At 34.1% G+C, this 27,041-nt stretch overlaps 1 protein-coding gene across 1 annotated transcript in view; it reads left to right on the top strand.

Moving 5' to 3' along the window:
- Positions 1-27,041, top strand: part of LOC122794948 (adhesion G protein-coupled receptor F5-like) — a 719,027-nt gene that overhangs the window by 570,615 nt on the left and 121,371 nt on the right. The window contains exon 9 of the mRNA XM_044063541.1: positions 1,765-1,953. Within this exon, the coding sequence (XP_043919476.1) occupies positions 1,765-1,953 (189 nt within the window). The remainder of the gene's footprint in view (positions 1-1,764; positions 1,954-27,041) is intronic.

The raw sequence follows: 27,041 nt of genomic DNA, 5'->3' as shown, positions 1-27,041 counted from the left end.
CTCTTGAATCAACTATATCACCATAAAGAGGTGCAGTAAGGATGGGTTCATCTATAGTTTGCATATTACCCCATGTGCGCTGGACTGGCAATCCTCTCAAGGGTACAGAATTTCACATAATGTCCAAATTTTTGCCTCATGTTTTTTTAGTCTTGTTCCTAGTGGACAAAACCCTAAGTAAAAAAAAAAAAAAAAAAAAAAAAACTTTAATACATCCAAAAGTGATAAAACACTGAGCACTTTTGTTCCAAAGTAAAGAACTTCATCACAGTAAAATTTTCCAAAACACACTTCTATTTAAACAATCAACCACCAATAAAATAAAAAATCCATGGATAATGAATTTTTTAATGGTTGCTAGTAGATAATTAAAATGTCTGTTAACCCTCCTCATATAAATGTTTAACATTACTGCAAATGAATGTAAAATTAATATATTTGGAAAATATATATGTATATATGTACATGTTAAAAATTGTTAAAAAGATATTACTAATCTGCATTTTTATGTAACAATTCAGAAACTTTCATTTTAAGTACACTGCTAATAGATATTTCTTCGTTTAAGCCTTGTAGTCTGTTGAATTGAGTCTAATCTGCTAAATCAGTTCTCAAAACTCAAGCAAAGTATTTATATAACCACTCGTAGGATTGTGTTGCACATAATCCACAATAAAGAACACAAATTTCTTAAAGTTGGTGCAATCCAAAGTGTGCTTAAATAATGTGCTAGTTGTTTTTCTTTTTTTCAATATCATAGTGGTGTTCCTGGATAATATCTTTCAAGTTCCTAACAATTTTCTCTATATAAAAGGCAGAACAAAAGGTACATGTAGCTGTGTATGCCACTATAGAGGAGTTAGAGTTCCCCCTACAAGGCCAAGGAATGGCCCTATCAAAACCACCAATGGAAATGTATGGTCCCTCATGAATGAACTGGCACTGTTTGCAATGACTGCATTTAAACATGTGGTTTAATTTTTCTGGAAAAATGATGGAGTCAATTTCAAAAAGACTTTTAAGGCTCCTGCACTTACTAAAGACAACTGTAGGAGAATCATCCAAGTTGACCTTTACCTCATCAGAAAAAAATAGATTCCAGTTTTCTGCTACTATTTCAACATGTCTGTATGTGTCTCTTGCAAAGGAGCAACTGAATAACAAACTATTCTGGTCATTAAGAATGAGCTCAGGGTTAACAAAAATCTGTGTATTGTTTAACATGCTGTCATTCCTCAAGAGAGAGTGAAAATTAGATGTTCTTCCTCCAAGAACGTCTTGCCTAATATCAAGCCATAAACTATCAGGGTAGCCCTGAGCTGTAGCTAAAGTCATCCAAAAGTCAAGTACAGAACAAAATTTCTTATCTACATTAATTAGTTTTGACTGACAAACCACTTGGATCTTGGCTATGCATTTCTTTTGGAAGAAAGGATGGCAGCTGTCAAAATGTAAATAAGAATTGGAAACAGTTTTTTCCGGTAAATAGTAGAAGTGGTTACAACTCTGACATTGTTATCCATATATAAGGTTTCTTTACTGACAGGAATTTAAATGTTTTAGAATAATACTTTATTTAAACAAAATTAGTTCATTGTTCTTGAGCATTCATTTAAACATTGCAAAGTCAGTACTAGAGCAAGCACATTTTTTGCAAATATTTGTAAAACACACTTTGTACATGTTGGTTTGATATTTATCCCGGTAATAACAATGTATGTTGCTTTGTCATGTGGAACTGACACAGCTTAATTCATTTTTCAGAATCTACAGGATAATCCATTACCATATGACATAAAAGTTCCATCGCTACTGGAAAGTCTTGCAAATCAGTCTACAAATTTTATAACTGATATACAAACAACAACGGGAAATATTCAGACTGTCATTAAAATATTAAGCACTATTTCTAATGATACCAAAATAAGCAATGTCAGTGAGAAATCAATGACTGTAAGTATGAAAAGAGCTAATCATTTTCATGTCCTTAATTGTTTTTCTTTTTTCTAGCTATATTTGTTGGAAATGTTACACAGCAGCACACTTAAGTAGGAATATATGATCACAGATCGAGCACACAAGTGATACAGCAGAATTAAAAGTATTGCAGAGTTTTCCTGCAAGCACTTGAATAACATTCACTCAAAGACCATATTTATGAAGTCAGGAACATGATTATTCTGTAGCTCTCCCTCCCACTTGAACTCAAATATGAGTTTGGGGAAGCAGCTACCGCACACTACCAAAGGACATTATTCGAGTTTGAGTGAGGTAAGTAACACAGCCTTATGGAGAGAGAGGGTGGGTATGATTGTGTAAATTTGGGAAGTGATCAGAAAGGGGATTTATATTTAGGGAACAGGAGGATAATGTTTGAGTTAGGGACTGGAGGTTTAGGGTTAGGGAGCAGGAAGGGGGTTTTAGGGTTAGGGAACAGCAGGGGAGCTTTTTTTGGTTTAGGGAAAGGGATAGGAGTTAAGGTTGGGAAGAACTCAGGGAAATTAGATTTAGGGATGAGGGTTGGTGTTTTAGATTTAGGGAGTGATCAGAAAGTTTAAGGTTAGGGAGGGGGAATAGAGTTTTTGAGTTAGGGAGTGAGGACTTCTTTTAACTTTGCTTCTGAAAAGAAAAATTAAACATTGTCTGATGTTCTCAATGTTTGCATGATTTTAATAAATGTGTTTTGTAATAAAGAAATTGATATAACATCTACTTTTCTTAAACAAAAAGCAGCTTCAACTGGCCCTGTTCATGTGCAATTGACATTAGCCATATCATAATCCTTTTGCTCCACCAAATTCCTGGCTTATCTCCTTAACCAGTGCCACCACTTGGAGAAGAGGTCAGCTAGGGGTGTAGTCTTATCTGAGCTTGTTGGTTGGGATAGAGAAAACATCAGTGCACTAAGCTGGATAACCAGCTGGATTACTGTGGACTTCTTTGACTTTGTGATGGGCAAATTGCCATTCTGTGCTCATTTCAGCCATACCATGCTGAATCCTTTACTAACAAAACCTTTTTTTTTACACAGTTATAACTGCTGATACTGCCAGAGAGACAAGTCACATTATGCTTTGAAGCTGGATCAGTGTGACCTTTTTTTTACTTTAGCCTTTCTGCATGTGTGGTCTAGTAGTGCTACGACACAACAAGAACTAGTGGTAATACCAATGTGACTAAATACTGAAGCTATCAATAACAAATGAGCATATATGTGGAGTATGAGATGATCCTTTTTGTTTTCCAGGTGACAAAGAGTCAACTCATATAGAAATCTGACACAAGAGCATTCATTAACAAACAACTACTTTAAATAAAGGTGAATAAAGTATCAATCATTGCCTAAGCAAAGGGACTGCAGATTGTTTATGGAAATCACTCACGAAAGGAATATTTTATTTATTTTATTTAACTTGAATGTGCGATGGATGAGAAAGAAAAAAATTTGGAGTGAGTTGAATGAAGTGGTGATGACTGTACCCAAGGGTGAGAGACTGGTGATTGGAGCAGATTTCAATAGGCATATTGGTGAAGGGAACAAAGGGGATGAGGAAGTGATGGGTAGGTATGGTGTTAAGGAAAGGAATGCAGAAGGTCAGATGGTAGTGGATTTTGCTAAAAAGATGGACATGGCTATAATGAATACGTATTCTAACAAGAGGGAGGAGCATAGGGTGACATACAAGAGTGGAGGAAGATGCACACAGGTGGATTATATCTTATATAGAAGGGCCAGTCTGAAGGAGATTGGAGACTGTAAAGTGGTGGCAGGGGAAAGTGTAGTTAGGCAGCAGAGGATGGTGGTTTGTAGGATGACATTGGTGATCAAGAAGAGGAGGATGAGTGTGAGGGCAGCACCAAGGATCAAATGGTGGAAATTGAAAAAGGGTAATTGTGAGGTGATGTTCAGGGAAGAGTTAAGACAGGCACTGGGTGGCAGTGAAGAGTTACCAAATAGCTGGGTAACTACAGCAGAGCTAGCAAGAGAGATGGCTAGAAAGGTGGTTGGTGTGACATCTGGAAAGAGGAAGGAGGACAAGGAGACCTGGTGGTGGAATGAAGAAGTACAGGAGAGTATACAGAGAAAGAGGTTGGAGAAGAAGAAGTGGGATTGTCAAAGAGATGAAGAAAGTATACAAGAGTATAAGGAGACGAGGTGCATGGCAAAGAGAGAGGTGGTGAAGGATAAGGTGTATGAAGAGTTGTATAAAAGGTTGGACACTAAGAAGGGAGAAAAGGACCTGTACTGATTGGCTAGACAGAGAGACTGAGCTAGTAAAGATGTGCAGCAGGTAAGGTTGATAAAGGATAATGAGGGAAATGTACTCACAAGTGAGAAGAGTGTGTTGAGCAGATGGAAAGAGTACTTTGAGGAGTTGATGAATGAAGAGAATGAGAGGGAGAGAAGCTTGGATGATGTGCGGATAGTGAATCATGAAATGCAGTGAATTAGCAGGGAGGAAGTAAGGATAACTATGAAGAGGATGAAGAACGGAAAGGCTGTTCGTCCAGATGACATACCTGTGGAAGCATGGAGGTGTTTAGGTGAAATGGCAGTGGAGTTTTTAACTAGATTGTTTAATGAAATCTTGGAAAGTGAGAGGATGCCTGAGGAATGAAGAAAAAGTGTTTTGTTACAGATTTTTAAGAATAAGGGTGATGTGCAGAGCTGTAGTAACTACAGAGGGATTACACTGATCAGTCACAGCATGAAGTTATGGGAAAAAGTAGTGGAAGCTAGGTTAAGAAGGGTGGTGATGATTAGTGATCAGCAGTATGGATTCATGCCAGTAAAGAGCACTACAGATGCAATGTTTGCTCTGAGAGTGTTGATGGAGAAGTACAGAGAGGGTCAGAAGGAGTTGCATTGTGTCTTTGTGGATTTAGCGAAAGCATATGACAGGGTGTCTAGAGAGGAATTGTGGTATTGCATAAGGAAGTTGGGAGTGTCTGAGAAGTATGTAAGAGTGGTACAGGATATGTACGAGGGTAGTGTGACAGCGGTAAGGTCTGCGGTAGGAGTGATGGATGTGTTTAAGGGGAAGGTGGGATTACATCAAGGATCAGCTCTGAGCCCTTTCTTATTTGCAATGGTGATGGACAGGTTGACAGATGAGATCAGACAGGAGTCCCCGTGGGCTATGATGTTTGCAGATGACATTGTGATCTGTAGTGAGAGTAAGGAACAGGTGGAGGAGACCCTGGAGAGGTGGAGATATGCTCTAGAGAGAAGAGGAATGAAGGTCAGCAGGACTAAGACAGAATATATGTGTGTGTGAATGAGAGGGAGGATAGAGGAATGGTGAGGATGCAGGGAGTAGAGGTGGCAAAGGTGGATGAGTTTAAGTACTTGGGATCAACAGTTCAGAGTAATGGTGAGTGTGGAAGAGAGGTGAAGAAGATAGTACAGGCAGGATGGAGTGGGTGGAGAAGAGTGTCAGGAGTGATTTGTGACAGACGAGTACCAGTAAGAGTGAAAGGGAAGGTCTACAAGAGGGTAGTGAGACCAGCTATGTTATATGGGTTGGAGACAGTGGCATTGACAAAATGGCAGGAGTCAGAGCTTGACGTGGCAGAGTTGAAGATGTTAAGATTTGCAATGGGTGTGACGAGGATGGACAGGATTAGGAATAAGTATATTAGACGGTCATCCCAGGTTGGAAGGTTTGGAGACAAAGCCAGAGAGACAAGATTACGTTGGTTTGGACATGTACTGAGGAGGGATGCAGAGTATATTGGGAAAAAGATGCTAAGGGTGAAGCTGCCAGGTAACAGGAAAAGAGGAAGGCCTAAGATAAGGTTTATGGATGTGGTGAGAGAGGACATGCAGGTGGTTGGTGTTACAGAGCAAGATGCAGATGACAGGAAGAAATGGAAACAGTTGATCTGCTGTGGTGACCCCTAACTGGAGCAGCCGAAAGAAGAAGAAGAACGTATCGCACATTAAATTCTGGCTGGGCAATAATCACTTTTAAGTGGAGACTCAAGAGAAAATCTCCACAATTACATCAATTTTACAGGCAGACAAAGCATCATATACATAATAAAATATTTGCAATAGTAATATACATGGGGTCTCCAAAATATTGAAGTACAATCATTTGATTTCTGCAAGTTACAGAAGCTTTAGGTGGATAGAACAAACCTGTCTTGGAATAGAAAATGCAATAATGAAGTTAGAACAAGAAAAATCATGATTGCTAGGTTAATACAAATTTATTCCTCTACCTTGGGTATTAATGTATATTTCATAAAGACTATATGTACATAGTTATATAAGATGAATATGAAGGTTAGTGAGAGGGTGTTAATTGTTAAGGGTAGGATATTTCTTGGTCTGTGAGAGGGTTATAGGCTGATTTGTTCAGTGATGAGGGATTTGGAGATTGTTTAGTTAAGGGGTATCAGGAGACATTTATTGTTTCTTTGTAGGAATACTGGGGGTGCTTAAATGGTAAGGTGCATTGGAAGACAGTAGTCTTTTTGTGGGTTATGTTATTGATATTTTATTGAAGCATGTGCAGGTGATCCTTTGAGTTATGTATCTGAGCAGTTTGCCTCTGAATGAGCTCTATGTGGTCAAGTTTTGAAGGTGTGTGCCAAATTTGATATTCTATTGCTGTTGATGTAAGCATATTTTTAAGCCTAAGACTCTTGTAAAGTGTTGTTTTGTGTCTGGAGTGGTATGGAGTGTCTTTAATGGATAGTCTATGGCTGGGTAGTTGAGTCTTTTTCTGTGAAGGATTTACACAAACCATAGTCAAAGGAGGTCTGCTCTCTCCTTTGTGAGGATCCAGTTGGATGTCTGAATTGTGGAGCAATGATGCACAAATCATAGTGATTGTTGAATGAATCTACATATTTTATTTGAAAGGAATTGTAGGCTTTGACATTTGTAGCTAAGGCATATGGTAGTAGGATAATGCATATTTTTATTAAGGCCGGAAGATTTTTTAACCTAGTGTTCATCTTCTTTCTGGAGTGAGGAACTGCAAAACTGCATAGCCGCTGAAGAACATTAAGTTGATTTGTATCTTTAGGCTGTTAATGTGTATGGGCATGATTAGGCTGGAGTCAAGAGTTACTCAAAAGTATTTAATGATGTGAGCATTTGGGTCTATATTATATTCTCAAAATCCGACAATGTCGAATCTGACATTGTTGACACAAGAATATTGAACGCTCAGAATCTCGAGCATGTAAACGGAAATTGTAAGGGGAGATTTCAGTTTACTGCAATGTAGTGCGGTCTCAGAGTTGGTATATTTAAGTAGCAGGGGGTGTGGGGGGTGCATCCCCCATATGGAGGGTGCAGGTGGGCTTGCCCCCCTGCTTAAACCCGTTAGGGTACTTTTTTCATTTTTTTTGTTTTGTCTTTTTATAAGGTCGACGTTTGAAGACATCGACCATATGGTGTCGACCATATGTTGTTCGATATTTTCAACTGTTGATCTTATAATGTAGACCCGAGCATTCAATGGGTTGTGGGTCATATGTAAGTGTGTAGGAACAGGTGGAAGTTCACTGACCTTTGTTGTATGATACCAAAGAACATGATTTTTTTTTTTTTTTGTTTGGTGAGGGATCATTGTTAGTGGGTTAAGTTTCAGCCATAACCACTTCTAGAAGAATGTTTAATTAGTCAACCAGTATGATTTTATGAGAGGCAGAAGAGTGGAATTAAACCTTATCATTTGCTATATTATGATGTCATTTTGATGAGGCATGTTGGGAGACAGTTAATGAAAATGCTGAAAAGGATGGGTGCTAAATGGATATATCTGAAATTGCTGTGGTTATTTTTTTGTATCTCACTGTCAAGCTCCTCTTTTATAGATAGCTGTTGAACCAGTGTAGTTTGGAAGGACCAACATTATATAATGTAAGTGAGCTGAGTAATACAGTGTGACTGACTGAGTTGAAGGTTTTGGTCTGCTCTAGGAGAAAGTGCACCCATGATAAGCCCTCTATTTGTATTGGTGAGAATTGTGTCAGTTAGCATAAATAGTGCTGCGCAGCTGCTTCTGATTTTTATGAAACCATTCTAATATCATGAGATTATGTTGCATTTCTAAACATATAAGATAAGTTAATTGAACACACCTGTTTCAAACAGTTTGCCAAGGTGTAGAAAGTGAGAGATGGGTGTAAAGTTGGCTGCATTGTTAAGTCGTAGGGCCTAAGGGATGCAAGTTGTATGGCTTCTTTTTGGACATTTGTTAATATTTGTTGAGTCTGTGGGAGTTGAGGACATATTGAATGTGTTGGAATAAAGATTCACAGTAGTTTTTGATAAACTAGGGGAGAATGCAGAATCTATTAATCCATTATTGAGTAATGATTGCATACGCTTGTTGATTTTTTATTGGTCATTCTGTTGAAGTAGAATAGGGGAGATTTGGTTAAAGTAGAAGTGGTTTTGGAGAATTATTTATGTATGGACTTGGTTGAATATATTATATTCAAAAGCAAGGTCTGAAGTGGAGTAGATTGTTGACTTAGTATGGGCTTGTTTATTTCTGTAAAGAATTGCCTGGGTTTGAGATTTTGGGGTTTTTTTTGTGTGTAGGTTGATGGCTTTTATTCGTTTCATTGTTTTTTTAGTTATTTATTTATTTTTGGATAGGTTGTTCGGGGAGATATAGTTTCATAGAAGGTTGCTAGGCTAATGGCTCTAAAGCCCTTACAAGCCTAGCCATATTTATCCCAAGCTGCCTCAGCTGTCCATGTTTAGGAGAGTGAAATTCACATAGGTAAGCATCTATGACAGTTAATACTGACTTCCTCTGTTCAGGAGGGACATGGGCACTACACTATGAGTCATTTTGCAATCTTCTCTAGAGTGTCTCTGTTTTTGAGTAGATTTTCGAGACTGAAATTTAGCCATGGCATATTGAAGTTTAGCTATGGTAAATATGCAGATTTCCTTAACCTGAGTTTTTTGAGGGAGATATTGGTACCACATGCTGAAAAGTGCTTCAGTAATGTAGAGAACGGCTTCTTTTGTTTCAGTTATTCCATGTACTAGTGACCAGTTAATATTCTTGGTGGCATTCTTTGCATTTTGGTAGTTTGTATTGGAGTGAGGATGGGTGTGGTGGAGTGTTGGTGGGCAGTTTTGGTTTTGTGAGGCAGTAGCAGATCTCTCAACAGTACCAAATCCCTTGGTATTTACCGGTTTTGAGGCCAAAATAATGGGGTGCCACAAATTCCCAAGTGGCTCCTTTATTTCCTGACTTTTTTTTAAAAATTATTTATTTATTGTTTTAGTATTACCAGTTTACCACTTTAAATTTATGGCTGACATCATCACAAGACACCAGCCTAAAGGGGTGTGCATGATGACATCAGCTACTGCCTGTGGGACTCTGTCAAAATTTATTTTGAATTATTTTGAAGGAAACAGCAATGATGGAGGTAAGTTTTGTAGCATCCACCCACATGTCCCAGTCAGTCTCCGGGTAAGAAAAAAAAAAACAAATGGGTTGAGCCCATATGCTGCTTAGTGGCATAGCTTTTTACTCTTTCTGCCAGTTGTGGTATTTTTTTTTATTTTATCTGCTGCTGGTGCTGTGAAAGTAAGTCCAGGACCGAAAGAAATGTGTGTATTTGTTGTGTGTAAGTAAGTCTGGGACCAAAAGAACTGTTATCTGCTGCTCTCTGTTCAAGCCATGCATGCTGTAAGTTCTGTCTGCTGCTATCAATAAGCAAGCATTTTATTTTACAATTTAAGCAAGCTCAAGAACTTATTTCTGCTAGGTCCAGGGCCAAAAGAACTGTGTGTAAGCAAGCTCAAGAATCTGCTGTGAAAGTAAGTCCAGGCTGTCCAGGTAGAAAGAACTGTGTATAAGTAAGTTTGCTGCTGTCCTTTTATTTTACATTGCATCTGCTGCCCGTGTAAGTAAATCCACTGCAGTGTCCATTTATTTTATTTTATAATGTATCTGCTGCCCGTTTAAGTAAATCCGCTGCTGCCCATTTAAGTAAATCTGCTGCTTTCCATTTATTTTAATTTACAATGCATCGTCTGCCCATTTAGGTAAATTTGCTGCTGTCCATTTATTTTACAAGTAAATCGGCTGCTGTTTGTTCACTTTAAATGCATCTTCTGCCCATTTAAGTAAATCTGCTGCTGCCCATTTAAATAAATCCGCTGCTGTCCGTTTATTTTATTTTACATTGCATCTGCTGCCTGTTTAAGTAAATCCGCTGCAGTATCATTTATTTTATTTTACAACGCATCTGCTGCCCATTTAAGTAAATCTGCTGCTGTCCATTTATTTTATTTTATATTGCATCTGATGCCTGTGTAAGTAAATCCGCTGCAGTGTCCATTTATTTTATTTTACAATGCATCTTCTGCCCGTTTAAGTAAATCTGCTGCTGTCCGTTTATTTTATTTTATATTGCATCTGATGCCTGTTTAAGTAAATCCGCTGCAGTGTCCATTTATTTTATTTTACAATGCATCTGCTGCCCGTTTAAGTAAATCTGCTGCTGTCCGTTTATTTTATTTTACATTGCATCTGCTGCTTCTGTAAGTAAATCCACTGCAGTGATCGTTTATTTTATTTTACAATGCATCTGCTGCCAGTTTAAGTAAATCATCTGCTGTCCAAGCAAACAAATTAGGGGTTGTGTGATTTTTCTTAATCCATCTGTGCTGTAAGTTTTTAGCTTACAATTTAAGTAAGCTCAAGAACTTATTTCTGCTAAGTCTGGGGCCGAAAGAACTGTGTGTAAGCAAGCTCAAGAATCTGCTGTGGGGGCGTGGCCAAGGATGAACACAGGATAGCAGCAGATTTCTTCAGCTCCACCAATTTCATTACATTGACAGGAATTAATTACTTAAAAAATTAATTCTTGAAGTAATTTTCTTTCTAAATATGTTTGCTTTATATAGTTCTTGAACTATATCTAAAAAAGAAAGGAAATCTTAATAATATTCCTGTCAGAAATTACTTTGGAAATTTTCCTGTCAGTTTATCAGTCTGAAATGAGTTCCAGTAAGACAAATTCTCAAGACTCCAGCATCAAGAAAGAACTTCAGTCTCTGATAATTATAGTCCAGCAACTTACTGCTAAGATAGATAAAATGGATACTAAAATAGACACTTTCATAGAAAAACTACAAAACAAATAGACTTGTTACATATGGACCTGCAACAACAGAAGATCCAGATGACAGGCATAGAAGAAGCTGTGAATGACATGGAAAATAAAATACAAGAACAGGAAATCAACATTGAGTTTCTGCTGAAACAAAATACACATTTACAAACAAAGCTGGATGACCTGGAAAATAGATCTAGGCAATAACATTAGGATTTTTGGACTGCCAGAAAATATTGAAGGTAACAATATTACTTCTTTTTAACAACATGGCTCCCTAAAACTTTAGATTTACCAGAAGCATTCTCTTTTGGTATCGAAGAGCACATAGATCTATAGCTAATACTAACTCTAACAAAAACTATCCTAGATCAGTTATAGTTAGATTTCTATCATCTTTGATAAAGAGATGGTTCTTAAATCTGCTTGGGCTAAAGCTCCTGTTAAGTTTAATGAGACAACTGTGCGTTTTGACAATGACTATTCTTCCATGGTAATTGCTAAAAGAAAAGTTTTTCTGCCACTAACAAGGGAGCTTAAAAAGCACAGTTTAAAACATACCTTCTGTTTCCTGCCAAGCTTAAAATCTTCCTTCCTGATGGTCCTAAGGTCTTGATGATTTAGACTCTGCTTTACTGTTTGTCAAAGAAAAAGGATTTTGGATAAAATAGAAGAAATGGAATGGGCTAGTTCTTCATTAAAGAGATTGGCAACTGAAGCTTCCTGGAAGACTTCAGAGAAGAAGAAGAGACTAAAAACAAATGATTTGTTATATGTTTTTTCTCTCTCATCATTTTAGTTCATTATTAATCTTTTGAATATAATTCCTGCATTTCCAGAAAGCCACAAATATTTTGGAAAAGATTTAATCAAAGTTATTCTCTATGTGCAAAGAAATGTTTTGTTTCATAACCAGTCAAAATGCCTGAGGATTTAATGGCAGGCTGTGACTCGATTTGTTTTTCTTTCTGAAAAAGTAAGGTTAGTAATTTGATACTTTTTTTATCTTTACCTTTTTTTTCCTTCTTCTTTTATTATTTTCTTTGTTTAAACAATGACATTCTATTTAGATTATGTAGTGGGTAAAGGGTGGGGAGGGCAGGAGAGAACAGTAATGAAAATATCATTAATAGAATAATAACATATTTATTTCTTGTAAAAGTTTATAAGTTCTTCAAATGCTATTTCTAATTATACTTTCTTGATTATACTGCTTATGCTTGTTTGTAAATAATCTGTCATGCTTTAACTAATAATAATCAGAACTAAATAAGAGTAAATAATATGTTTTATTTTTAACTCTATTAATATAAACAGTAAGTAACATTCCATTGTATATACTTCTTACAGCTTTCTCTTACATTTTTTATTTCTGCCTCACTCCCTTTTATTTTCTACTCTCTTTTCTTTTCTTTATTAATATATAGAAATGCTTTAGACTGTGTGGGCACAGTGAATAATAGGATTTGTATGAAAATTGAGTTGGGAGAAGAATGCTGAGTTTTATTGCTTGTTGGTAATTTTGAGTTTAATTTCACTTGCATAGAGGCTGTGATGATCTGTGGAATACATTGTGGAGGTTCTGTCATGTTTAGATGCATTTACACTGCTAAATGAATGTTTGTCACTAGTTTTAATAAGTTTCCGCCAAAATGTTAAGAGAGACAATCTGGGATGTGGGCTGTCTTATGCACAATGTCCTTGAGTTACCTCAGAATCTTCAAATCACAGAATTCTCACAGAGAAACTGAAAGCAGTTAGTATAAACATTGACAAGGTTATCACACTGACACACCACAGATTCAGGAAAAATACTCTGTTCATAAAATATGTCAGTTATAATGAGTTTAAATGATGTAGTTTCTTGTAGTAAGTAAATGTCTTATTTTAGAAGGCATAAAAAATGAAACATTTATTTAAATGTTTTTGAAAATCTACTTAACAGCAGCATAATAATCTGTGTTAAAATTTGTGTTCCAAACATATACTTTACTATAACTCATTTAATTCATCTGATTGACAAACATAAATAATCTTATAACTCTATTCTGGAAGAAATGTCATGTGATATATTTTAAAGCAGTAGGTTAGCATGATTGTAAAATCTGGTTACCAATATGTGTTTGCTGTGCATTATTTTGTATAAAGCAGACAGATTTATTCTAGGGACAGCAAGTAGGATAGTGCTCTACTAACACACAACTCAGTGAGATCAGATATATATATATATATATATGTGTGTGTGTGTGTGTGTGTGTGTGTGTGTGTGTGTGTGTGTGTGTGTGTGTGTGTGTGTGTGTGTGTGTATGTATGTGTGTGTGTGTATGAGTGTGATGGCTTTTTTTTCTGAGAATCTGCATAACTATCCAATATGATTTATAATAATTTCTATGAATACAATATTTTACTCTATTGACAAAATGAATGTTTGCCACAAGTTTTAATAAGTTTCCCACCAAAATGTTAAGGAGACAATCTGGGATGTGGGCTGTCTCATGCATAGTGTCCATGAGTTTCCTCAGAAGCTTCACTCACAGAATTTTCACAGAGAAACTGAAAGCAGTTAGTATAAACATTGACAAGGTTATCACACTGACACACCACAGATTCAGGAAAAATACTCTATTCATAAAATATGTCAGTTATGATGAGTTTGGATGATGTAGTTTCTTGTAGCAAGTAAATATCTTATTTTAGAAGGCATAGAAAATGAAACATTTATTTAAATGTTTTTGAAAATCTACTTAACAGTAGCATAATAATCTGTGTTAAAAACTTGTGTCCCAAACATATACTTTACTATAACTCATTTAATTCATCTGATTGGCAAGCATAAATAATCTTATAACTCTATTCTGGAAGAAATGTCATGTGATATATTTTAAAGCAGTAGGTTAGCATGATTGTAAAATCTGGTTACTAATATGTGTTTGCTGTGCATTATTTTGTATAAAGCAGACAGATTTATTCTAGGGACAGCAAGTAGGATAGTGCTCTACTAACACACAACTCAGTGAGATCAGATATATATGTATATATATATGTGTGTGTGTGTGTGTGTGTGTGTATATGTATATATGTGTATGTGTATATGTATGTGTGTGTGTGTGTGTGTGTGTGTGTGTGTGTGTGTGTATATGTGTGTGTGTATATGTATGTGTGTGTGTCTGTGTTTATGTGTGTGATGGCTTTTTTTTTTTTTTTTTAGGTAATAACGAGGTGTTTCTGAGAATCTGCATAACTATGCAATATGATTTATAATAATTTTATGAATACAATATTTTACTCTATTGACAATAATGAGTTTAAGTAAATGCTCATATACAAACAATTCAAGATTTTTTGGAAGCTGTTGATAGAATTCACATGACAGAAAATAGATGCATCTTAATGCATGTAATGTCTGAATCATATTAGCCAAAGTTTTTGATTTAAATGAATGTTAGAACATAATTTTCTCTCCTCTTGATTTCTAACATTAAGATTATTTGAATGCTATTAGAATTCAAGTGTTATATATTACATAGATCTATATAATAGTATGAACAGTTAAAAAAAAAAAAAAAGTTTATTTTAGTTTATATGATGCTGTTTTACCAAATGTGTAGTTTTGTTTTGATAGATAATTGAATTGAAAACTGTTAACCTCAGTTAAATATAACTAGTATTAAATTGATAAGGTGGTAGCTGAGGTACTGCTGCTTAGGGTAGGGGGTTAACTTGAGTAGTAAATACTGCTCTAAGTTGGAGTTTTCAACTCCAGGTGGGATGCAAGGTTTAATCCTTACATTATTTTCACTTGTTCATTGTTATATGTATATAGTTTTGACATCCACAATATATTTTGTACACTCATTGTCACTACAAACAAAATTGAATCCTATACAAAATCCCATAAGAGATTTAATAAATACAGCTATATTTAAAGGTACACCTAAAAGAGGAGATGTAACATTATTTATCTTGTTATTTGTTATTTCGATCATAAGATTCTTGAGTTTTAAAATGCCAAATGACATCTTTAAAAGGAATTTCTTTAAACATTAATGGATTGAATAATCCGTGTAAAAGGGCAAGCCTAATAAGATACATTAATCTACACAAGGCCAATCTAGTCTTCCTGCAAGAAACCCATCTCTTGAAAAAGATATTGATAAACTAGCCACTAATAAGTATGCAGTATTGGTTAGTTCAGAGCACACTCAAAGAGGAGTGGCTATTTTATGGAATAAAAGTATGCCCATTCCTAAAACCATTAAGTCTTATCAGGATGACAAAGGAATGTTTTGTATGGTTACAATACAAATTAATGGGAAGACTTACACTTTAATTAATGTATACTGGATACCTGGAATTGGTATTAATACAGTGAAACATCATATTGATAAGATCATATCATTCTCTATAGGGGATATTATTTTAGCTGGTGATTTTAATTGTATACTACATGAAAGTGATACTACCACTATAAAGAAAAGAAGAATTACATCTAATGCAAAACATTTAAATGATTTTTCTAATTCTTATCATTTGAATGATATTAATAATCAGATAGAGTCAAAATCATTACCATACACCTTTTTTTCTAACAGATACAAAACTTATTCAAAAATAGATAGGGTCTTTATTTCTAACCAGATGGTAACAGATTTAATTAATTCCAAAATCATTTCATGTCCTATATCTGATCATAACTCAATTGTTTTGAATTCATGATAAAAATACTCATAATGTTCAGATCAAAAGGATACCAGCATACTTAACTCAGCTAAAAGACTATAAAGAATATATACTTTCAGAAGTACAACATTTTCTAGACATAAATAATACTCCTGAAGTCTCCATTGTCTATGTTTGGATGCCTTAAAATCATATCTATATGGACAAAGTATCAGATGGTATAATAACAAAAGGAAATCTTGGGATAAGGAATTGTTAGATATTCAAAGTAAACTAGACTCTTATAAACATAATAATAAAGAAAATATTATGGACAAGAAAGTTATTGAAAAAATAAACAAACTAAATGAGAAATACAAAGAAATTTTAACTCATAAAGTTAAAATAACTTTAGAGAAATACAAGTTTTGTCTTATTCAATAAGCCCCAAATACTTACATAGACTTAAAAATAAAACAAAAGATTGAATAAACAAAACCATATCAAAGAAATCTTTTCTCTAAGGAAAAATAAGAATGTTTCTAGTATACCAGAAATACTGGATGAATTTAGAAATCACTTTCACAAGATTAACCATAACAACATTAACATGGAACCTAAAGATAAAATAAAAAGTTTATAACCACAAACATGAATAAAAGCTTAATAAACAACAGATTAAACTATTGGACAAGAGTATTTCATATACAGAAGTTATTACACAAATAAATAAGCTTAAATCAAACAAAGCACCGGTAATGATGGTATTATACCAGAGATATATAAAATCCTTTCTAAAACTACATATTCATTAATACATAAGGTTTTTATTCTGGCCCAAACTGAGTTAATAACCCCCATCTTGGCAATATACATTTATTTCACCAATTTTAAAACCTAATAAAGATCCAACTAGATGTTCTTCATATCGACCCATCTCATTACTTAATGTTGATTATAAAATGTTTATGAGTATTTTTGCTGATAGATTGAAGACAATTATCCCGGCATTATAGACATAGATCAGACGGGCTTCATTGTAAATAGAAATACTTTTGATAATATAAGAAGAACTTTAACATTAATTGATTTTGCAAATAGGAAAAAGAAAGATTTAACACTTATTAGTCTTGATATAGGTTCAGCATTTGATTCAGTAAGTTGGGACTATCTGTTTACCTTACTGAAGTGCACAAATTTCTCTGATGCATTTGTAAATTTAATTGAGCATTTATACAAAGGAACTGGCTTATATTAAGGTAGGAACATATGTTTCACAAAAATACCCATTCTTAAAGGTACAAAGCAAGGATGTCCACTTTCTCCACTATTATTCACTTTAGTAATGGAGCCTTGGGCTAATTTGATTAGAAATAGTACTGACATAGAGGGTTTTGAAATAGAAGAAAATACAACATCAAAAATTCAACTTTTTGCAGATGATGTTCTAATTACATCAACAGGATCTAATTCTTCTATGCAGTCTTTATTTGATAAAATGATGAATTTTAAAAGTATTTCTGGTTTAATATTCAATGAAGAAAAAACTAAAATACTACCTATATATACACGAAAAAATACTCTCATTAGTGATTTTACTAAATATGCACCCAATTCAGGTCAGATAACTTATTTAGGTGTAATACTATCTAAAGATATTAAATCTATTATATATAATAACTATAATACCTGTTTTCTTAATATACAAAATCTTTTTAATACCTGGAATAATATGTTTTTTACTATGGAGGAGAGACTTACAATTATTAAAATGATAATATTCCCCAAGATTTTATACTTAATACAATCAATAATACTTTCACCTACAAAAATAACTATCAAGAAACTGAATACACTAATGTTAAATTTCTTATGGGCACCTAATAGACCTAGGATTGCATTAAAGAAACATACTAATAGCTGGTCTCAAGGGGTATTTCTTTTCCAGACTTTAATTTATATATTATCTCTTCTATTATAAAAGTTATTACTTTATTAATAGATCGGTCATATGTCAAAATGGAAAGATTATTGGGAGCTAATTAGTATGCACTTCATGAAAATCTCCTTAACACATAAAAATATGATTATAAATAACTCCATGTTGTGGTTGCTAAAGGAATTTTGTACTTCACCTATTACACCTAAACATATGGTCTGTTACCCATTAAATATTATTATTAGTTATCGTAACTTTATATTCATGCACCCTAAGTATAGGGAATGGAATTTTATTGTATTCCCTATAATTTATACTCAGGGTATGCTTATGTCATCTACTTCTGAAGGAGCTCATTTAGCTATAGATAATAATCTAAAGTACTGGTATCAGCTGATATCTGATAATAAAGTTAAAAATCTAGATTTCTTAAAACAAGAATTTGATCTAAGAGAAACTTGCTGGTTAGAGGTTCAGATCTTTAGACAACATCTCATTGATAGAATAGATCTAATGTCTATAACAGTTAAAGAATCTATTCCAAAACTGATTGATTACTTGATAATAAATTTACAGCATAAAGTTTCTGATAAAGGTAAACTTTCATATATACATAAAATTATCAGACAAGAAACTTTTACAATGTAGATTCATACTGGAATTATTTCACCTCTATTAATGGGGACCCACCAACTCAACAAGATAAACAATATATATTGGAATCTGCTTATAGAACTACATATTCCATTGTCTGGAGACTTTATACATGGAAATTTTTACATAGATCTTTTTATACACCTTTGATGATGAATAAAATTAATAATAAAGATAATCTATGTAAGAGATGTAATGTAGAAATTAATGCTGACTGGGCTCATATGTTTTATGACTGTATGAAGTTGAAAGAATACTGGAAGTCAATTAATGAATTTTTGCAGGCTCTTTTTACAGATAATTTCATTATTTCGAAGTCTCTTATATTATTCAACACACCTGTACCTCAATGTGTTAAAAAGATTAAGCTTCCCTTGTTATGGTCTATCCTAGCAGTGGCTAGGAAAATAATAACTAGAAATTGGATTTCAGATACACCTCCTTCGTTCAATGAATTTAAAAATGTTATGAATATAATGTGTCATATGGAAATAAGCACAATTAGAATGAGAACAACTAGAAAACATCACATTTTATTGTATGGGATAATTTACAAAATTTGTTAAAAAAATTCTAATTTCAATAGCACAGTATTTTAGTTTAATTAATTGATCTGATTGTAGTGGATGTCTTTGTAAATACTTTAGTTGTTTTGTTGAATATTATAATAATACCTATTTTTAATTATTTGTATAAAATTGTTATGATATTTCTCTTATATGTTAAAACAATAAACTTGTTTTAAAAAAAAAAAAAAAAGAATCTGCTGTGAAAGTAAGTCCAGGCTGTCCAGCACAAAAAAACTGTTTGTAAGTAAATCTGCTGCTGTCTCTTTAAGTAAATCTGCTGCTGTCTGTTTATTTTATTTTACAATGCATCTGCTGCCCATTTAGGTAAATCTGCTGCTTTCCATTTATTTTACAAGTAAATCGGCTGCTGTCTGTTCACTTTAAATGCATCTTCTGCCCATTTAAGTAAATCTGCTGCTGCCCATTTAAATAAATCTGCTGCTGTCCGTTTATTTTATTTTACAGTCCGTCTGCTGCCCGTTAAGGTAACTCTGCTGCTGTCTATTTATTTTAAATGCATTTTCTGCCCATTTAAGTAAATCTGCTTCTGTCAATGCAAGTAAATGAAGGGTTGTGTGATTTTCAAGCCAGTGTTTTCTATTTACATGCCTTCCTGTGTAATTAGGTGTGTGTTGTCCTGGCTGGAAAAATGTGTGTGTGTGTTTTATATGCTGTTCTTGCCGAAATAATGTGTGTGTGTGTGTGTGTGTTTTTACATGCTGTTCTGGCCGAGTGTGTGTGTGTTTAAAATGCCCTATAACTGGTGACTAGTGTTACCCAGGCTCAAACCCTGTACCTTGGGTACAAGAAGCAAGAGCCTGAATTCCCTAACCACACCACCACTTGTGTTCGATGTTTAGCTCTTTGGTTTGTTCATCTTAAAATTTCAGATTTTCTAGCAAATTAGTGAGAATAATTTCACTAAATAATGATAGCCATTTAAGTTTCAGTCTTCCTATCTTTTAGAAAGCACATGGTAACACAACATATTTTATTCTAGCAACTTTTCTAAGATTATACAAGCAATGTTTAAAATGTGTCCCTGGTTTTGGGCCTTTGACCCCCCTCCCCCCAATAAATTGTGGCTTTTTTCAGGTTTCTTGTGCTGCATAGTTTTTCAGTGGGAGAGAATGTTAGTGCTGCTTTATGTCAAGTTTGTTTGTGTTAATAGTACAACAAGTAGAATACTTGCCTTTGATGCAGAAGGCTGTGGGTTCTACTCTCACAGTATGTAGATGGATTGATGATACTATACTGTGTCTGCAGTCCTAAGAATGTCCTCCTTGGCGGAGATGCATAGTAACTAGGAACCTGTTGTCAGTTTGCCACCAATTCCATGTTGCTTGCTAGCTTATCGTTTTTTTAAATGTAACACAGGCAATTTATTCCTCAAGGGCAACAGGCACTTTACTTGTGGATGAAACAATTAAATATAAATTTGTTTGCTAGCAGCGACCTCTTCATTAGTTACAGATCTCTTTAATGTGGAATTACTTAGGTGACTTTTACACCTGCAGAGATTGTGCATATTTACTAAAACTGGTGGACTGTAGAAGTTTGAGTAGATTGAAATTTTCTGAATTGGACAGTTTTGTCATTATTGGTTCATGCATTTTATTTCATTGCTTACTGGAAAAATGTTCAAAACAATACTTTTAAAACATGCTCTAACAAGTGTGCTGTATTATACAAGGAATATAATTTAATACAATCAGGTAGGTGTTATGTTTTGTGTGCAAGGTGCCTATGATTTGAAAACAGCTCAAAGATAATCTTTATCTTTCACTGGCCAGATGCATTTTCTTTGAATGTGGGTTTCAATGCAGTTTCAGTGAATGTGAGTTTACTTTCAAGGGCAGAGAAGTTTTAATGTTAAGTCTGTTTTCATTTCGAGAATGTATTGCTTTGTTTAGCAGATGTCTATTGGTGTTTGTGCTATAAAATACAAAATAAAAGTTTTAAATGGAAATCCAAATTATTGTAGAAGTAAAGCAGTATGCACATTACAGTGTTTATGGTAAATGGGGGTGAAATAGCCAAGTAATGCAACATTGGAGTGGCTGCTGGGGGAGGGCTGTGTATGGGGGGGGGGGGTCCCCATTCAACCATGATTTTGTGGGTCTATATTATACTGTCAGCAGCTCACAATGTTGACTCTGAATTGTTCAACACTAAAATGTCGAACTACAAAAATAGTAAACAGCTATATAACCGATTTATTTCCAATGGAAAGAAATCGGTTGACCAGACATGAATGGCACACATAAACAAGCACCTCCTCTAACTAAAAATTCTATCTTTGAGACCACACTACACTCAGGGAAAGGGCAGATGTCAGAGAATGACAATATGATATAGACCTGATGTTGTGAGGGTGGAAGGGTAGCAAACTCAAAGACCTCAGATGGCATAAACTCTAGCTAGATTTTCCAGGTTGTAGTTAAAAGTTGTTGCAAATGGCTGCTAATGTTTCGAAGGAGTACAATAATAGTTGATATGTAGTTGTTTTTGCTGTTGTTAGATTTGACCTAGTAGGGCCCTAATTAAGTTGGTGGAAGGTGGTGGTCAGTCAGAAAACTATTTCACGTGTATTGTTTTTGAAGAAGATAGTGTTAAAATTACCTCAGAATAGGATGTGCTTGTTGATTTTATTATGGTGCAGGAGTGATTTGGCATTAGATTTAAAGTTTGTAATAGAGTTGGGTGAGAGACAGTAAACCATGGCCAGTGCGATATCAGTTTTTGTAGGTAGTTAAATATTCAAGAGTAGCCATTTAGAGACACATTCATCTGTAATAGATGATGGTGACTATTAGGTTGCACTTCACAGTATTTCTTGTGAGGACTAGGTAACTATCACCAGGGCAGTTTCATGGTCTATCGATTTTGGAGATGTTATAGTTGTCAAAGTAAGTTTTATAGGTGCTTGTTTGTGGCTTTAGCCAAGTTTTGATAAGGGTGCACATGTTAATATTGGAGTTGGTCAATCTTGTTTTTAAGATTTCCACAGCTGAAAGAGGAGATATTGATGTATTTGGTGTTTTCAGCTGCTATGTTTGGTGCTGTATGGTTGCATGTAGTTGTCGTATGATGAGGTCCTGACCTGGAGTGTATAATAACACATGAATAGATTAGTATGAAAAGGAATTTGAGTGGTGTATGTAGTCGGTTAGTTGAATATAATATTTTTTAAAGGTAAAGTCAGACACATAGTTAGGGTGGGTTGAAGGGGCAGGCACCCTGAGTGGAAGGTATAAGGGGCATAATTGTGAGGTGCTGACTGGAAGGTAGAGCACTACCATCATTCACAAATAAATGCTGGTAAAGAATTTGCAGTACAGATGGAAGCACTTTAGCTCTTCATGTTTGGTATAACATGTAGCATTAGGTTTGCTGCAATGTTTAACAAAGACATTTTTTTCTCCTTAACTTAAAAATTGAATGGATGCTAGATAAGGGATCATCACAGGATGCCAACATAGTAACTATGCTTCTGATTAAAATTAAGGTATACTTCTTCATGATTTTGGTTATGCTTAGGTAAGGAAAGTAGCAAACTTGATTTAGTATGGAGGGTGTGCTTGGACTAATTGAGATTGTAGGGATGATTTCTTGCAATAGTTGATATTGCAGGGATCAGCATGTAAGATGCTGCATAAGCGACTCAGAACTCCCCTTCAGTTACAATGATGTTGGAAGGTAGCAAAGGGTAAAAGTGGGAGAAGTGTAGAGAAGGAGACAGGAAATCTGCATATGTTTTAGGACTGTCAGGCAGTTAAACATTTATGGAATAGCTGTATAGAGGAATGTATTTTATGTAGAGATGAACAGGTAAAGTCAGTGGTTGGCGATGTACCAAGATTTGCCTTTAAGAATAAAAAAAAATCTCTTAAAAGATTGCTATGCTACACCAAATCTGGTGATACCAATAGGGTGGTTATGGATAGTATGGGCACATCACCATGTAATAGATTTAACTTTTGCCATCTGATTGATAATAGTAGTAAGTTTGTACATCCAGATAGAGGTAGGGTTATGGAGTTTAAAGTGTGTGTCAATTGCAACTCTGTACATGTTGTTTATTTAGCTTACTGCCAGATTTGCCTATCCTTCTATATTGGTAAGACAGATAGAAGGTTTAGGGATTGGATAAGAGAACATATGTACAATATTAGTAGACAGATTGATACAAATGCATTGGCTAAGCATGTTACACAAAATTATTCCACACACTCATTCACATTCATGGTCACTGAAAATATTTCGCCCAATGAATGGGGAGGGGATATCAGGAATAGGACAGTGACATCAGAGTTGAAATGGATTATTAGGATGAGGGCAACTGCAGGGAAAGGTCTTAATGACAAAATATGCAATAAACCTGTATTGTAGACTGAGTAGACAGTTATGTACCATGGTTTGTATTTGTATGTTTTTATGACATTTAAAATAATGTGATTAGATTTGTTTTTTAGTATGTACCTTTTAGGGTTCTGTGCAGATAATTAGTTGTGATAGTTCATTGGTTGGCGTTTTTTTTTAAATATGGTGATTTTTGTCTTGTTGAATTGTCTGATGAATTGGCATAGTTTGCTGCAAAAGCGCTCACTATTTAAATCAGTTTATGATATTCTCTACCATGTTTTGGTCCTTCACATTTTTTATTGATATTTTAGGACAGTTTGTTCTTACTCCCAAATGGAGAAATGTTTTATTAATCCTTCTATAGTTTCTACATATTGTAGTAAGGAATATATAACAAAATTGTATTATTATGTATTCAATACTTCTCGTATGACATAATAACATTCTCTTCCTGGTATTTGTTTGTTGTGGTCAGGCATGGCTTTGTGACAGGAAAAGTTAAATGCCATTTGCCTATACTGACAAATACTTCCTTTTCCTTCAAGATTGTTCTGTTGTTATATGTCAAGGTAATCTTAGTCATATTTCAGATTAGAGGTTATGATTACATTATATGCATTTTGCACCTGTTCTATAAATCTAAAGCTGAAATTATCTTTATACAAGTGACACACCAAGGCAATGCTCTCAAATATGCTCTCAAATCACTAAGAAAACATTTATTAATACTGTTATAGATTCACATCTCAAAAAATTGCTTAGGCATTGATTAAATATTCAATAACTAATAACTCTGACTCCAGTGGTAGATGGTGTTAATTATTAAAAGCAAGTTTTTGGATAAACCAGTGTTATTATTAAACATTTATAGTCCCTGCAATGGACAATAACACTTTATCATGTCACTGTATAAAATAATAAGCCTTTTTCCTAATCATTACTATGTTATTGGCAGAGATTCGAATACAGTGGCAGAACCAAAAGTAGGCAGAACAAATAAAATAAAACATATAAATATTATGTGGCCAAAGCCATTGCAGAATAAAATCAGACTTTAATAACCTAACTCAAAATTATACATCTTATTCTTTGTGTCACAAATCTTGGTCTCAAATTGATTGATTTTTTTTTTTTGATATCAGAAACTTAATTAATCCTCAATTATGCTTTCCAAGTTGACCTTAGATTCTTCTCAGATCATTCCGAAATCCCTCTTGATATTAGTTTGTCCATCTTTTTTTCCAGAATAGAAACTGAGTTAATAATTGGATATTAAATCCTAGTTGCCTCCAAAAAGATGATGTAGAAAAGGAATTTTCTTATCACTTAGAATTTTTTTTTTCAAAATGAATCTGATTAACAAATTCATCTAGATATTCAATGGGCAGCTCATAAGTCCCAAATCAGAGGCATATTTATAAGTAAAGCTACTCATTATAAAACACAATTTAATCTTAAAATATCAGAATTAAAAGTGAAAATGAATAGACTAGACAAGATTTACAAACTAATGTTAAGGATGAAACTGCAAAATGCATTGCTGACCCTCAAAAAGAACTTTATATGTTAAATATTAAACAGCAATGTTTTATGAAATCAAAACCTTAGTGAGATACTCTGAATGGGTGCAAATACCTTCTAAATTCTTAGCAAGACTAACAAAAATATATAATACTCCACCCTAGATAACTGAGATCACATACCAGAATAAATGTTACAAAACTAGAGATGAAATTACAGAAACCTTTGTACAGATTTATGCTAAACTCTATAGAGAAAATAAGCTTATTCTACTCAAGATTTAGAAAAGTTTCTTAGGTAATTTATCTTTTCCAAAACTTAATAAGACTCAACAAGATAAGATTGCTGCATTCTTTCATCAACAAGAAATCTTAGATATTATTAACAACATTAAATTGGGTAAAATTCCAGGCCCAGATGGTTTAATAGCGGTTTCTATAGAGCGTTTGCCCAGCCACTTTTTAAAATTTACTGCTTCTTCTTCTCCTTTTAGTTTTTCCCATTGGAGTCACCACAGAGGAACAATAGTCTGCATAAAGATTGTCAGTAGAGTTTTACTCTGTTGAGTTGGCAACCTGGTGCCCAACCTTTCACAGATGACACACACACACACACACACACACACACACACACACACACACACACACACACACAAACACACACACACACACATATATGCATTCCACCTGCAACATATCTTTGGGATGTGGGAGGAAACTGGACCACTGGAAGGAAACCTATGCAACCACATGGGGGACATGCAGACTTAGCACAGAAGGCACCCCTGCCAAGAATTAACTAGAGAACCTCTTGCTGTGATGTGGCAACACTAACTGCTGCAAACTGTAGTTACCCTAATTTCTAAAAATGTACTATATGTATTTAATTCTGTATGTAGTAATGAAATTTTTGACTTACATATGAATAATTCTGAAACAGTTATCATCCCTAAAGCAAATCAGGATCTCAGAGATTCCATAACCTATAGACTTATATAATGTATAAATATTGATATTAAGACTTTTACTCAAATTCTAGCAAATAGTCTAAAACCTATCTTGTCACAGAGATCCCATAACCTATAGACTTATATAATTTATAAATATTGATATTAAGACTTTTACTCAAATTCTAGCAAATAGTCTAAACCCTATCTTGTCACAAATTATATCTTCTTTTCAACTAGGTTTTATGCAAGCCAGACAAACTTATGATCATACATTAACATTAGCTACACTAATTATGCTAGCAAAACATTATAATTCATTGATGTTTTCACTTGCGTTAGATGCCTCAAAAGCATTTGCTAGATTAAATTTAAATTTTCTCTTCATAGTTCTACCACACTTCAGTTTTCTTTCTCCTTTTATTAATCTTATAAAAATAATTTATTCAAATGCATATAGTTCTCTATTTATTAATAAGATTTTCTCATCTCCAATTAAGATAATAAATGGTACAAAGCAAGGTTCTCCACTTTCACCTTATCTATTTAATATTTATATCAAACCTGTATTCTTAAAGATAATTCAAAATATGTATCATTTAGCACCAAAGATTGGTAGAATTTTAATACCCTTTACTGCTTTTGGTGATGATCTAAATTTATACTTAGCATTCTGTAAAAAACAAAAGCACTTAACTCTTTCATTTTGGTTAATAAAAGTGTTTATTTTAGTGATGTTGGCTGTTTGTTCCACTGTGCATTGGTACAGGTGTTTGCTGTTTGCAAGTCGTGTAGTATATTTAACATTGCCTAGTACTGATTTATCTAAATTTTTTCTTAGTGTTGACAAATTTGCTAAATCCTACAACTACAAAATAAATTTACTCATATCCTTCATTTTTTGGATAATTCTAATTACAGTTTGCTTGAGGTTATTCCTGACTCATAAATCAAGATTAATACTTCACCTAAGTACCTGGGTAAAAAGTTTTATCACAACCCCACCTCATTTTTTTAAAAACAACTTGGCCAAAATGTGGTCAAATATTAAAAATGATATTACAAATTTGAATAAACTAAATATGTCTATGCTCACCAGCAGCAAGATGCATATATTGTCAAAACTTTTATTTCAATTTAATTCAATCAATCTAACAGTTAATCAATGTTTTTGGCAATATATATTCCAAACTTGCTAAGAATATGGTTCCCAAAGTCAGTTAGAATTGGCTATAAAAATCTAATTTATTCTAAATGCCTTGGAGGCTTGAGTCTT

The sequence above is a fragment of the Protopterus annectens genome, chromosome 2.part1, assembly GCF_019279795.1.
Source record: "Protopterus annectens isolate FY-2018-M chromosome 2.part1, PAN1.0, whole genome shotgun sequence".
In the NCBI taxonomy this organism is placed as follows: Eukaryota; Metazoa; Chordata; order Ceratodontiformes; family Protopteridae; genus Protopterus; species Protopterus annectens.
This window is presented reverse-complemented; position numbering and strand designations above follow the sequence as displayed.